Source organism: Solenopsis invicta, chromosome 3 (genome assembly GCF_016802725.1).
Source record: "Solenopsis invicta isolate M01_SB chromosome 3, UNIL_Sinv_3.0, whole genome shotgun sequence".
Taxonomy (NCBI): Eukaryota; Metazoa; Arthropoda; class Insecta; order Hymenoptera; family Formicidae; genus Solenopsis; species Solenopsis invicta.
The window spans coordinates 7287407-7301544 of record NC_052666.1 but is presented as its reverse complement, the minus strand read 5'-3'; the positions used below and the strand labels follow the sequence as shown (position 1 = coordinate 7301544).

Sequence of the window (14138 nt, the reverse complement as noted above, 5' to 3'; positions counted from 1 at the left end):
AGTAAGTCTCAGCCGTCCATTATTATTATTTTATTTCTTACTTTTCAGACTACCTTCTCTCTCTAATAAGATATTTATTATATTTTTCAAAACACTCATATACTCAGTATTATTCCACCACCCTTCCTTTCCTCCCTCTATTACTCTCACTCTCTTTATTTCCCGCAGGATACAGTCGAGCTCTTTCGATTGGGTCCGCGACCTTCTTTATATTTCCCGTAGGATACAATCGAGCTCTTTCAATTGGGTCCACGACTCTCTTTATTTCCCGTAGGATACAATCGAGCTCTTTCGATTGGGTCCACGACTCTCTTTATTTCCCGCAGGATACAGTCGAGCTCTTTCGATTGGGTCCGCGACTCTTTATTTCCCGTAGGATACAATCGAGCTCTTTCGATTGGGTCCACGACTCTCTTTATTTCCCGCAGGATACAGTCGAGCTCTTTCGATTGGGTCCGCGACTCTTTTTATTTCCCGTAGGATACAATCGAGCTCTTTTGATTGGGTCCACGACTCTCTTTATTTCCCGCAGGATACAGTCGAGCTCTTTCGATTGAGTCCACGACTCTCTTTATTTCCCGCAGGATACAGTCGAGCTCTTTCGATTGGGTCCGCGACTTTTTTATTTCCCGTAGGATACAATCGAGCTCTTTCGATTGGGTCCACGACTCTCTTTATTTCCCGTAGGATACAATCGAGCTCTTTCGATTGGGTCTGCGACTCTCTTTATTTCCCGCAGGATACAATCGAGCTCTCGCGATTGGGTCCGCGACTCTCCTTATTCCCTGCTGGATACAATCGAACTCTCGTTCGATTGAATTCGCAGTTTTCTTTGCTTCCAGCGGAAACGAAGAATTCCGTTCCTTTTATTAATTCAAACATTTTCCTTTTGCTTTTCTTTTTTTTTCTTCTTTCAAGAAGTTATAATATAAATTTTATTTCCCTTTATAAGAAAGAGAGAACGTAGCCTTAATTCTCAAATTCATTTTAGTGCGTAAGCGAGTCCCTGACCATAAAACTCGAAGAGCCATTAAGAACTGTCGGAATCGCCGAAATAAGAAGCTCCGGAGGCTTGGCGCATCGTTATCGCTCTGCGGAAAATTACGCAATCAGCGAGCAAAAATTTCTGTTTTGCCTAACGCTCTAATTAATTTGAGTACTTCCGACGAACCGACCGACTCATCTCCGCCAGTCTCAAACCCGTCCCCCGAATCACACTCTCTTTCCCCCTGTCGTTATCCTTCCCCCTCTTACTCTCCTGGATCTCATGTAGAACCAGATTTTAAACAACCACCAGGGTCACCGTCTTGTACCTTCGATCCTTTTGCAGAGCCCTTAGCATCGCCTCGGGATTCAACCTTTTCTCCTACGGATTTTCCTCCTACACCTTCCCCCGAATTTTTTCATCGTAATTCCGATTCACCTGTTCGAAGACCTCCGGAAGATCCATATTCCCCCGCGCTAGAGTTTCCCCAAGAAAACCCGCATTCCGATTCATTATTTACTCTCGAACAGGTAGAGAATATAGTAAATGAAAATATTGAAGCGAATCGAAGAGTACTCAATGAATTTGAAGAAATCTTCGACTCGCTCCAAAGCCTACCTGGACAATTAAAAATCCCTTGATCATAAAATACACCTACACATGCACACTTATATATCGTTAAGCACGAATGTAACCAATTAAAATTTAAGGTATAATTACATTTTTTATTAAGATCATAAGATTTTTCTTCTTTTTATTATATATGTTTTCTACTAACAAAAATGTTATTTGTAAATTAATAATTATTATTTTAGTCATCACCTATCATTGTAATTGGTTATTTCTTTTATTATGTTAAAATAAATTGTAATTCTTAATTTCAATAATTTCTCTTTATTTCAATCACCTCTATTTCCCGCTCCGATAAAATTGCACTTAGTCCGATCCCGCGTAAAAGCGATTCAATTCGTTTACGTAAAATAAGGACTACACGAATGCAAGAGTCTGAATGAGAGTCATAGGTCGTCATCTCGACACCTGACCTACATTCTGACTCACCTGACGCATTCGACTCGTCGCACTCGCCCGGAGACATGTGTGCGAGAGATTAGGCCTGTTCCGTCCTTCCTACGTCGCTCGAATTATTTCCCTAAGTCTCTACCTGCCAACCGACCCGAGAGACTTATTTCGAGAATTCTGGACGTAAGAGTACAATAATGTACTAATGATATAATTTAAATTTGAAAATTCAAGTATTAGTATTTGCTTTAATTAATTTTTATTTAAAATTTTTTAAAACTGTTTTTTAGTTTCCGTAGTTATATTTTTTGTTGTTATTTTAATTGTTTAATTGATCTTTATTTCAAACTTTTTAAAGCAATATTTTTATAAGTTTGTTAAGTTTTGTTAATTTTTTAGTTTTTATGTAAATTTGTTTTTTATTTCAAATTTTTTAATAAATTTTTTAATTTAATTAATTTTTATTAATTTTATTGTTTTTTTATTAATTTTGTAATTTTTGTAATTAACTTTTGATTTTTTTAATTTTTCTTAATTTTAATTATCTTTTTAATTTTTGTATTAATTTTTTAATTTTTTTTATTAAAGCTAACTTTTGGCAGCAGTCGGGAGTTTTTTTTAAATAATTCTTATTAAATCGTTGCCTCCATTGTACATTAGTGTCTATACATTAATTGTAGAGAAGGATTTTTAAATCTGTAATTAGAAAAACAGCGTTTGCAAAAATTACCGCTTTTAATCGGTAAAAAAGGACGACTTTAGCATCCCCTTAAGGCGATACTGAAGATACCGACTGAACACTATTATTTTTAATTTTAGTAAACTTTTTATTGAATTCACAGAATGATAAATCCTTCTCTACAATTAAAGTATTGACAAAAACATAATACGCTGGCTACAATTTGACACGAAAAAACGGAAAAAAGTTACAAAACTATGTGCTTCTGTAGTAGTCTAGTGACAATATACATTGCGTATAAAAGTTCTAGACTTTGTACCTACAAAATAACCATCCAGCGTACTGTGAAGTACACGTAAGATTGTTAGTGTGCTTTCAAAACGATCGTAGAAGCTTTAGTATAAAAGATGTTTCCAATCAAAAATATCGTGTTTATGTGTGCGTGCAGAATCGATGTGAGACGCGGTGAAGAGTGACACTGAGTGAGACAGAGCACTAGTTTAGTTAGTCGATATTGCATTAGAGATGCTAAAGTCAAAAGAACAAGAAAAGATGAGTGCGTTTGACAAAGAGCGCTAGCCTATTTCCCTTACTCTTTGTCTCACGCGCGACCCACAGTTAGTAGAAGAAAAATCTGCAGCAATCTGAAGTACAGAAGTCGAGTGAGTTTCACCGTCAGTCCAGCATTGCCTTAACTCTCTATTGCTCTCGTTCGACAAACGAACGTTAGTGCTTGTTCGATTCGAGAATGGCTCTCAAAATCTGGGGCTTGTGCCCTGTCCGCGCGTTTCGCAACAAATAACTCACAAGAAAACGCGCGGTCGAGAATTGCTGGCTAATTCTCTAATTTCTTTAATAACTTTATTTAAAACTTTGAACACACTACAGCTATTGCGAAAACGGGGTACAAGAATACCGACACGCTTGAAAATCTTAAATGAAAAAATGTATAGATACGTCCGCACGCATCGGTGACTGAATTATGAATAATTGTGATCGCGGAGCGCGAGAGCAGCGCAGAAATCGGGATCAAAAAGGACAATCGGAAACGCGAATATTCACCTATCTAAGACGCACGACGCTTTATGGGAATTTGCGCAAACGGAGGCTTGCTGCCAAGGGAAAACTTGCGAGAAAAACGGAGTAGGCGATGAAAATAGGGCAATCGCAAAAGTGCGATGAAAACGAATCAAACTCAAAGACGCGCAATGGAAACCGAGCGATAACGATGACGCGCGTACCGAACAATGCCGCCCCCCTTGAAAGGACCAACTTTCAAAAAAAAAAAAAGGTGTGACAAGTACGCGCTTAACACTCTAGCTCTCGCGCGGGAATATGCTATTTTGACAAATATGAATGAATTGTGATCAAAATTTAGAACAAAAGTTTAAAAAATACATTGATATTGCCGTAATTCAATTGTCTATTGGCAATATCGCAAGCCGCGATAGCGGACGCACGAAAACACCTTTGGCAGTTTTAATTGTGGCTGTTCTTGCCACCCGGTCCGACCCTGGATGAGTTTCCTGGACGCGACCCAGAACCCACTGCATTGGTGCTAAATTTTGTTGTCTTACTAGCACCATTTGATTTGGTGATAATTGCGCTCCCTTGCTACTCCTCCACTTAGTGCGTTCTTGCAAGAAGTGGAGGTACTCTGTACTTCACCGCTGCCAAAAGTGCTGCCGAAGCTGCTCTACCCTTTGCCAGCGCACGAGGCGGTTCTCAGGAACGTTGCTTAGGTCGCTGTAAGGAGAACTGTTTAGAGCCCTGCCGACCAGAAAATGACCCGGTGTGATATATTCTAAGTCGTTTGGATCCGAACTCAAAGGCGTCATAGGGCGTGAATTTAAAATCGCCTCGATTTCACAGAGTAAGGTCTGCATCTCTTCGAATGTTAAGTGAGCATTGCCTATGATTCGGGCCATGTGAAACTTCGCGGACTTAACTGCTGCCTCCCAAAGCCCGCCGAAATGAGGGGTGTTAGGAGGTATAAAATTCCAAGAAATTTCCTGATCATAAAGGAATCGCTTAATATCTGATTGTATTTGTCGCTCGTTATAAATTTTGTAGAATTCACTAAGTCGGTTTTGTGCGCCTACGAAGGTGGTTCCATTATCGGAAAACATATGAGCCGGCCTCCCCCTTCGCGAGATAAATCGTCTGAATGCTCCAAGGAAAGCTTCGGTCGTGAGATCACTTACGAGCTCAATGTGAACCGCCTTCGTAGTGGAGCACACAAATATCGCTATATAGGCTTTGTGATTTCGCGAGTTTCTTCTCTTTCTCTCTCGCAAGATCACCGGCCCTGCAATTCCGCAGCGAAAGAACGGCCGGTATCCCGTAACTCGACTCGCCGGGAGCGAGCCCATGATGGCCTCCGACTGACGTGGTTTGGCTTTAAAGCACGTAATACAGTTTTGAATGATTTTTCGTGTTGTTAATCGTATTGCCAGCGGCCAGTATCGCTGTCTGACGGACGCCATGATGGCCTGCGTCCCTACGTCCAAGTTGCGAACATGCTCATGCTCTATGATAAGTCTAGTTAAATTGTCGCTGCGCGGTAGTAATATCGGATGACACGCGTCGAAAGATATGTTAGCATTTTTTAATCTGCCACCGACCCGTATTAAACCTGCCTCGTCCATGAATGGAGACAATGATAGTAAATTACTTGAGAAACTAATGTTGCTCCCACCGCTCAAAGCTCTATATTCATCGACGAATGTCCGTTTCTGTACGGCTCGACACATGATAGAGAGTGCGAATGACTTCTCGTCTGGGGATACCAAGCGAATAAGCTCTTCCGGACGCCGATTTCTCCGAAATCGCAAACAATATGCCACAATACGGCTTATCTTAATGAGATTAGAGAACTTGCTTGTTAATTTGCTAACGATACACTCACCAATGACGGATACGACCGCAACGGTCTTCCTTCTTTCCGGCATATCCTCGCCCATGTGAACGAAACTGCTACTCGGTCAGAGATTATCATCGAGCTGGAGGAAGTCGGGGCCGTGCCACCATTTAGACTCGGCGATTAATTCCATAGGGCTTACGCCGCGGGAGAGAATGTCAGCGGAATTATTTGACGAAGAAATGTGACGCTAGCTTCCAGGATCGGTCAATCGCTGTATCTCGCCCACTCGATTGGCAACGAAAACAGCCCACTTCCTAGACGAAGACGTTATCCAGTTTAACGTGATCGTGGAATCCGACCAGAGAAATGTTTGAATGCGTGCGAAGCTTAACGACTCTTCCACCTATCAGTCTTGCCAACAGAACGGCAGCGCATAATTCCAGCTTGGGCAGAGACACGGCCTTGAGGGGAGCAACGCGAGATCTCGAACATAATAGTTCAAATTGATATTTTCCTAGTCCAAGCTCGACGCGAATGTACACGCAAGGTCCGTAAGCTCGTTGACTAGCGTCGCAGAAACCATGTACTTGAATGACGGTGGAGTTTGAATTTGGCTTGACACAGCGTGGAATTTGCAACTGATTGATGTCGAACAACTGTGATCTAAGTTTTGACCCACGAGAATGAATATCTTGAGGTACTGATTCATCCCAATGGACCTCGGACTGCCACAGCTCTTGTAAAATGAGTTTTGCCGTAACAATAACTGGGCCGAGGAGGCCGAGAGGATCAAACAACCTTGAAACTTCTGATAAAATGACACGCTTGGATACAACTCCAGGAGTAGTATTAAGCTTGCATGAAAAATGAAAGGTGTCGCTGATTTGATTCCATTGAATTCCTAGAATAGAGGAATTACTTTGATCATCTATGCTGACTACTTCGCCATTTCTGTTGTCGACTGCTTCGAGCAATTTGCGACAATTAGAAGCCCACTTGCTCAGCTTGAAAGAGCCTCGACGCAACAATTGAATTGTTTCATCCCGAATACGACTGACTTCCTCAATCGTATCCGCCCCTGATAGCATGTCGTCAACGTAAAAATCACACTGGACACAAGTGGAGCCAACAGGGTAAATGGAAGCATGTTGTTCGGCCAAATGCTTGAGACATCTGGTTGCCAGGAATGATGCCGATGATGTACCGTATGTCAAAGTCGATAATTCGTACGTCTGGATATCCGAATTGGGATCGCTGCGCCAAAGAATTCTCTGCAGACTTGCTTGTGAAGGATCTACCAAAATTTGCCGGTACATTTTGATAATATCGGCAGAAATAACGTATTGAAAAATACGAAAACGCGTCAGAATGGATGCCAAATCCTGCTGAATGACTGGGCCCACCATCAAAGCATCATTTAGAGAGATACCGCTGATTGTTTTGCAAGAAGCATCAAATACAACGCGCAATTTTGAAGACTGATCGGTTACCTTGTATACGCAATGATGAGGCAAATAAAAATTTACTGATCTTCCTTCGGGCAGTGCATTTATCAATCGCATGTGATCCAGGGAAAGATATTCGTCAACGAATTGTGAGTATTGAATTTTTAATTGAGGATCGCGACGAAAACGTCTTTCTAGAAAGAATAATCGTTTGAGAGCAGCGGCTCGAGAATCTCCAAGATTACTGATGAGATGCTCCTTGACGGGGAGTTTGACAATGTACCGACCTTGCGAGGTCTGTGTGACATTGCTGATGAAATGCTGTTCGCAAAAATTTTCCTCTGATGTACGAGTATCTGAAGGAATAATACTGTCGTTCAATTGCCAAAAACAATTCAACTGCTCATGTAATTGAGTATCTGTTACTGAAGCGTGAAGAGAATGCACCCTTGAAGGCAATGCGAGGCCTCCCAATCGTCCTGCTAAAATCCAGCCCAGCCGCGTTTTTTGTAATATGGGATGATCTCGTGTGGGGAATGAGGAATTTATTGCGCTTCAATGGGAGTGCCGACATTCTGTCTGTCACTTTGTCCGCGACGATGCACTCTATTGTAGCTGTATATGAGTTTATGCGCGATTGCAATTTCAAATTGACCTTTTGATTGGCTGTAGAAATCGTTCCGTTTACCCCTGAAATGGTTATGTTAGACGGACGCGAAATAATCCCGAGAGTATCTAAAAAGCGTTTCGAAATAAGATTAATTTCTGATCCGCAGTCCAGAAGTACTCGGCATGAATGAGGTGAGCCGTTTATGTCGAAGGCGTGAACGACGGCTGTTGATAGTATACTAAAGCTACTGTTAATCGAGCCCAATGCATGCGCCGCTAGAACTGTGGCAGAACCGGACGGCTTGGTATCATCGGGATTTGCGTTGTGCTCAGATGTTTCCGATGCGGAGCTAGATGAGTGTAGCAGAGTATTGTGTTTGGCTTGACAAACCCTGCAGCTGCCCGAAGCACATTTATTAGCTACGTGCGACGTGGATCGTAAACAATTCGCGCAAATCTTACGGCTACGTATTTCCGTGATTCTACGCTGAACTGGAAGAGCTAGAAATTGTTTGCAGCGGTAAATTAAATGTTCGCCACTGCAATAATTGCACTTTGGGCATATAGTTGCTGTGCATGAGGACTGGCGTTTGGAAACTGACTGAGATGCCTTTGAAGGCGGTGCGCTAATTCCATTAGTAGCTTCGAGCATCTGACATTGGTGAGTGGTAAAATCAAAAAATTGCTGGAGTGTTGGCAATTCAGCGCCGATCAATGCCGACTGCCATTCTCTGAGCGTAACCGCATCAAGTTTAGAGCTAAGTATGTGTACGAGTAGGTCGTCCCAATGAGAAGTCGGACGTCTTAGAGCGTGGAGAGCATGCAAATGTTTTGCGGCACCGTCCGCAATTTATCTTAACTCCAAGTGGTTTTCCTTCGCCATAGATGGCAATTCCATTAATGCCTTTATATGATTTTGAACAATGACTCTTTTGTTATCGTATCAATGCTTGAGGAGGGTCCATGCGACCTCATAATTCGCATCCGAAATTTCCAAAGAATTAATTACGTTACTCGCGTCACCAGTAAGAGACGCCCTCAAATATTGAAATTTTTGAATGTTATTTAGAGTAACGTTGGAATGTATGACTGATACAAAAGTGTCATAGAAGGGAAACCACTCGTCGTATTTCCCGGAAAATGTAGGCAGATTTAATTTAGGAAGGCGGACGTGCGTGATCGATTCAGCTGTATCGCGAGAACTTATCGAGACCGGAGAGGATGGACCCGGCGTACGCGTCGCCGACATGGCCTTTACGACTAATTTGCGAGCCTTAGATGATAACGCATAAAATTGGTCTTCGAATGTCACGCGATCGACAGTTTCTGATTCATCGGCGAGCTCTATTCGCGTTTGTACCCTATCATACTCCATCCAATAATGATCTAGCTTTATTTTTCGTTCCTCGAGTTGAGCGATTATTGACGGAGAAATTGCGACTACTGAGTCTACCTATGTCTTAATTCGTGTACACGAACCTTTAATGATGGAGCGCTGTTTCTTGAGCGCGGCGATATCTTCGTTCGGCATAGTGAAATGAAAGACGCGGGCGCACGCGATGCAAAATAAAAGAGAAACGGCTCGGTCGGCAACTAACAACAGTTTCTCTTACCTTACTAAATTATTAATTAATAATTAACGGAAGGGCCGAAAGGTTCTCCCCGTGGGTGACGTCGTCGTCTGAGACTGCCTCCTGGTGAATGCGCAGATTGTCGGGATGCCCGTTACTGGCTGCGTGCAACGCCGACCGCTGAATGTCCGTGCCTCTTTACTCGATACATGCGAAGTCGACCGCTGAGAGCCGGAGCCGCTGCGTGAAGATATGCCGATTGCTAGATGCCGCTGAAGAATCGTCGTCAGCTTCTGGGAGGGCTCCCTGGAGAAACGTACTCCGATCGTCCAGATGCCTGCTCCGATGCTCTGAATCGTAGCTGCGCTCAGGAAACGCCGGCCGCCTCGAATGTGCGTTCGGCCGGAAGAGTTGTAATTGCTGCAGTGTACGTTTGACTGCGATGTCGATTAGCCGTGAATTTCTCTGACCGGAAAACGACGCTCAGGAGATCGTGTCGTGTCGATGGGCAATTGACACCCGAAGCCTTGACCCGCTGGAATCCGCTGTAGCCGATGTTCTGATATTGTGCAGGATAATCCGGAGCGGAATATCCGGCTCGAAGGACCATAAAAATGTTCGATTCGAGAATGGCTCTCAAAATCTGGGGCTTCTGCCCTGTCCGCGCGTTCCGCACCAAATAATTCACAAGAAACGCGCGGTCGAGAATTGCTGGCTAATTCTCTAATTTCTTTAATAACTTTATTTAAAAACTTTGAACACACTACAGCTTTTGCGAAAACGGGGTACAAGAATATCGACACGCTTGAAAAACTTAAATGAAAAAATGTACAGATACGTCCGCACGCATCGGTGACTGAATTATGAATAATTGTGATCGCGGAGCGCGAGAGCAGCGCAGAAATCGGGATCAAAAAAGACAATCGGAAACGCGAATATTCACCTGTCTAAGACGCACGACGCTTGATGGGAATATGCGCAAACGGAGGCTTGTTGCCAAGGGAAAACTCGCGAGAAAAACGGAGTAGGCGATGAAAATAGGGCAATCGTAAAAGTGCGATGAAAACGAAACTCAAAGACGCGCAATGGAAACCGAGTGATAACGATGACGCGCGTACCGAACAGTGCTCCCATATGAGTGCTGAGCCGCACTTATATGTGTGTCGCTGTATTAGTGCAGCGTTGCCACATAAGTTACCTAAGTAGCACATATACGTTTCAAAAACGTTTTATAAACGTTTTTCTGAAACGTTTTATTACCAATTTTTAAAAACATTTCTCATGCGTTAAAATGTCCACTCAGTTAAACATTAACTGAAACGTTTCTTTTCCGATAAAATAACGTTTAAGAAACCATTATAGAAACTTTTTATACTGCTAAAGAAATTAAAATTTCTATATACTTTTTTAAAATTGCTAATTAATTGTCAAAAACAGTTTTTTTAATGTTAAATAAAATAGAAATGTTAAAGTAAAAAAAATCGGAAATCTTTCTCAAGAATTTTTTTGAATTTTCAAGCGGTCACCCATCTAAGTCGTAACCTCGCCCAATGTTGCTTGACTTGTAAGACTGCTGCAAATTGATGCCTGGCAATGATCTGTGAATACTTTGTATTAACACGTGTTCATCAAGGCAATATATGTTATTGAAAAGATAAAACATAATTATAACATTATTTATATAAACATATATAAAATTATATTTTTTACGATTACGACTTGAATGGGTGACCGCTTGAAAATTTCCGAAAAAAATTCTTGAAAAAGATTCTTAATTTTTTTTACGTTGAAAACATTTTCATTTTATTTAATGTTAAGAAAACAGTTTTTCACAATATTAAAATAAACTCCAAGTAGCACATATACGTTTCAAAAACGTTTTATAAACGTTTTTTCGAAACGTTTTATTACCGATTTCTAGAAACGTTTCTCATGCGTTAAAATGTCCACTCAAAAAAATGTTAATTAAAATGTTTCTTTTCCAATAAAATAACGTTTAAGAAATCATTATAGAAACGTGTTTTTTACGGATAAAGTAATTTTTAAATTTCTACTTTTGTAGAATTTCTAATTAATTGTCAGAAACAATTTTTTTTAACGTTAAATAAAATAAAAATGTTATTTAAAGTAAAAAAAATTTGGGAATTTTTCTCAAGAATTTTTTTTAGAAATTTTCAAGCGGTCACCTCCATTCAAGTCGTAACCTCGCCAAACGTTGCTTGACCTGGAAGACTGCTGCGAATTGATGCCTGATGATTGATCAATGAAAATATATATATGTCTATCGAGTCAATGTTATTGAAAAGATGAAACATATAATTAAAGCATATTATTTATATAAGCATATATAAAATTATACTCTTTTACGATTACGACTTGAATGAATGACCGCTTGAAAATTTTCGGAAAAAATTTTTGAGAAAGATTCTCGATTTTTTTTACTTTAAAAAACAATTCTATTTTATTTAATGTTAAGAAAATTGTTTTTTACAGTATTACTTTTTACAGAAGAAACGTAAAAAATACGTTTCTTAAACTATGGTTTTAAAAACGTTTCTTTTTAAACGTTTTTTAATGGTTCTTTACGATTATAAAACTATGGATACGTTTTAAAAACGTATTTGAAACCATTATGTGCTACGTAGGTAATATGTAACCATAATATATACCCGTTTTGGAAATATTAAATTACATGAAGATAATCGTTGAAGAAAGAGAAATTGAGCAAAGAAATAAAAATAGCGATATAAAATGTTGAGAAAATTAGATAAGATTGAATTATTTATATTAAATTAAATAATGAAATAACCTACAGTTATTTATTTTTTCATTATTCCATGTACATGTAGTTATGTCTTCTTTTCTACATTAAATAAAAAATTATATAAATTTTGGCTCTTAAAAGTAATTACAGTAATTATATTAATGATAAATCATTTGCAAAAATTTAAAAACTTGTTAAAACACAATAAATCTATTTATATATAAAATATATAAATAGATTTATATATAAAAGTCTTTATATATAAAATATAAAGAAACCTAAATGTAAGAAATTTAGTAAATTATACTGATTAATTAATTCAATCTGTACAATTTTCTAAGTTACTTATCTGCTAATAAAATGAAAAATTTACTCATTATTCTCTTCGGTTAAATGACACATAGTACATATAGTAATTTTGTGTTCCCCGCAAATTAATTTACGACATTTAATACAAAATACTTTTGTTTCCCGGTTTTTATATTTTGGACAATTAAAATATTTTTCTTTGTTATTATTTGTATCCTTCACTTCTTTATCCTTTACTTCTTTGTTCGATATTTCTATAAAGTTTATCATTAATGTTTTTAGTTCTATTGATAAAGTATTACAAGTATGTAATCTGTGTTGTATAAATGATAGAATTTATTTATCTATCTAAATCACGTAAAATATTTTTTAAAAACTTTTCTCTGGTTATTATAATGTTTGTATTATTTTTGTAAATAATCTGGTTGTTAATTCCAGCAATATTTAATAATGTGAAAAAAATCGTGAGTGACCACCTGCGAGTATTTCGAAATACACTATATTCCATTTTTAATTTATCGACTACGTTGTAACATTCCCCCCCCCAACCGTGCCGCCACTTCGGACCGACCAACCGTCCGACGCTCCGAAGCCGAGCACGTGCATACGCTCAGCTTACCGATAGCGTGACCACGTGATATCACGCGCGACCGACATGCCACGCGCCGCGTTCGACAAGCGTTCCCACTCCGGCCGGTCCGACAGCGCGCGCTGATTGGAGTGTCCAGCCGCGCGGAATCATATACGTATAAGCCGCGGCAGTGGGCGACCGAACGAGAGATCTCCCAGATCATCTGATCTCACCGGATCCTATCCTACGCCGGGCATACTCGGTGCCTCCTCGCTCAGGCATACTCAAGCACCTCCTCGAGTACCCGTACCCCAGCTTCCGCCTCCGTACGACGGGGATTTTCGCCATCCCAGAGGCCAGGTATGCTCGGCCCAATCCGATCCGCTCAGCCGCGCGACGGGCATTCTTGTCGCGCGGCCAATCCAATCCGCTTAGCCGTATGACGGGCATTCTCGTCGCGCGGCCAATCCGGACCGATCCGCCGGACGACGGGCATTCTCGTGCGTCCGGCCAATCCGATCCGCTCAGCCGTGCGGTGGGCATTCTCGCCGCACGGCCTATCCCTTCCATCCAGCCGGACGACGGGAATTCTCGTGCGTCCGGCCAATCCGACCCGTCTGTTCCGTGCGTCTTCGAGCATTCTCGGGGACCGACCCCGCCGACACCGCTCCCGTGTCCGGCTCATCGTACCTCACGGGAAGTTCATCCCGCGAGATGAGGTCACTCAGGCCGTCACCGTCGTCGTTTCTCGCGCAGCGCGGAACAGTCCGCCGCGCCCATGAAGTAGGATAAGGAGACGGAACTCTGGGCGAGAAAAGTGGACCGAAATTCCGCCGGTAAAACAAGTTCGGTATTTGGTCACTCGCGTCGCATGAAACGTTAAGTCCAAATCACACCTAGCGATTGACGATTGCGATTGACGATTAGCGATTACTTTTCAACCAATTAGAGCAAAGCAGCCACCGACTATTTTGCTCTAATTGGTTTAAAAAGTAATCGCCAATCGTCAATCGCAATTATCAATCGCTAGTGTAATTTGGGCTTTAGTACTGTCATTTTTATTAGTTCTGTGATTATGCGAATATAACCTTATATAACCTTATCCTATAAATGTTTGCAAATAATCGCTCACTTCAGGAAAACAAACGAAGAGTAGTGTCTTTTCGGTTTTAAAAGTCAAGTGAATCGTAACAGCATCGATTTTAATATCATCTGACTATGGCGTGTAATTTTATACGTTGAATGCAGTAATCGGCGAATTTTTTAAAAGAAATCATGTGCACATCAACAAGCAACTCGAGGTAAGAGAAAAGTATACCTGA

At 40.7% G+C, this 14138-nt stretch overlaps 2 protein-coding genes across 2 annotated transcripts; both read right to left on the bottom strand.

The window, feature by feature from the left end:
- Window positions 1–4348: 4348 nt before the first annotated feature.
- LOC120357331 lies at window positions 4349–5647 on the bottom strand. Its single transcript, XM_039447495.1, has one exon. It carries the CDS (start codon window positions 5645–5647, stop codon window positions 4349–4351), a length of 1299 nt encoding a protein of 432 aa, XP_039303429.1.
- A 214-nt stretch (window positions 5648–5861) lies between these two features.
- LOC120357330 lies at window positions 5862–8253 on the bottom strand. Its single transcript, XM_039447494.1, has 2 exons — window positions 7440–8253; window positions 5862–7348 (listed from the first exon to the last, which is right to left on the bottom strand). The coding sequence occupies exons 1-2, from the start codon at window positions 8251–8253 to the stop codon at window positions 5862–5864; spliced, it is 2301 nt and encodes a 766-aa protein (XP_039303428.1).
- Between the last annotated feature and the right edge of the window lie 5885 nt (window positions 8254–14138).

Excerpts from the sequence above, each read along its gene's own strand:
- LOC120357331 (XM_039447495.1), bottom strand. The coding sequence starts at position 5,647 with ATGGGCGAGGATATGCCGGAAAGAAGGAAGACCGTTGCGGTCGTATCC.
- LOC120357330 (XM_039447494.1), bottom strand. The coding sequence starts at position 8,253 with ATGCTCGAAGCTACTAATGGAATTAGCGCACCGCCTTCAAAGGCATCT. Across the intron at positions 7,349-7,439 it reads GCCTCGCATTGCCTTCAAGG|ATACTCGTACATCAGAGGAA; the intron begins GTGCATTCTCTT and ends TTATTCCTTCAG.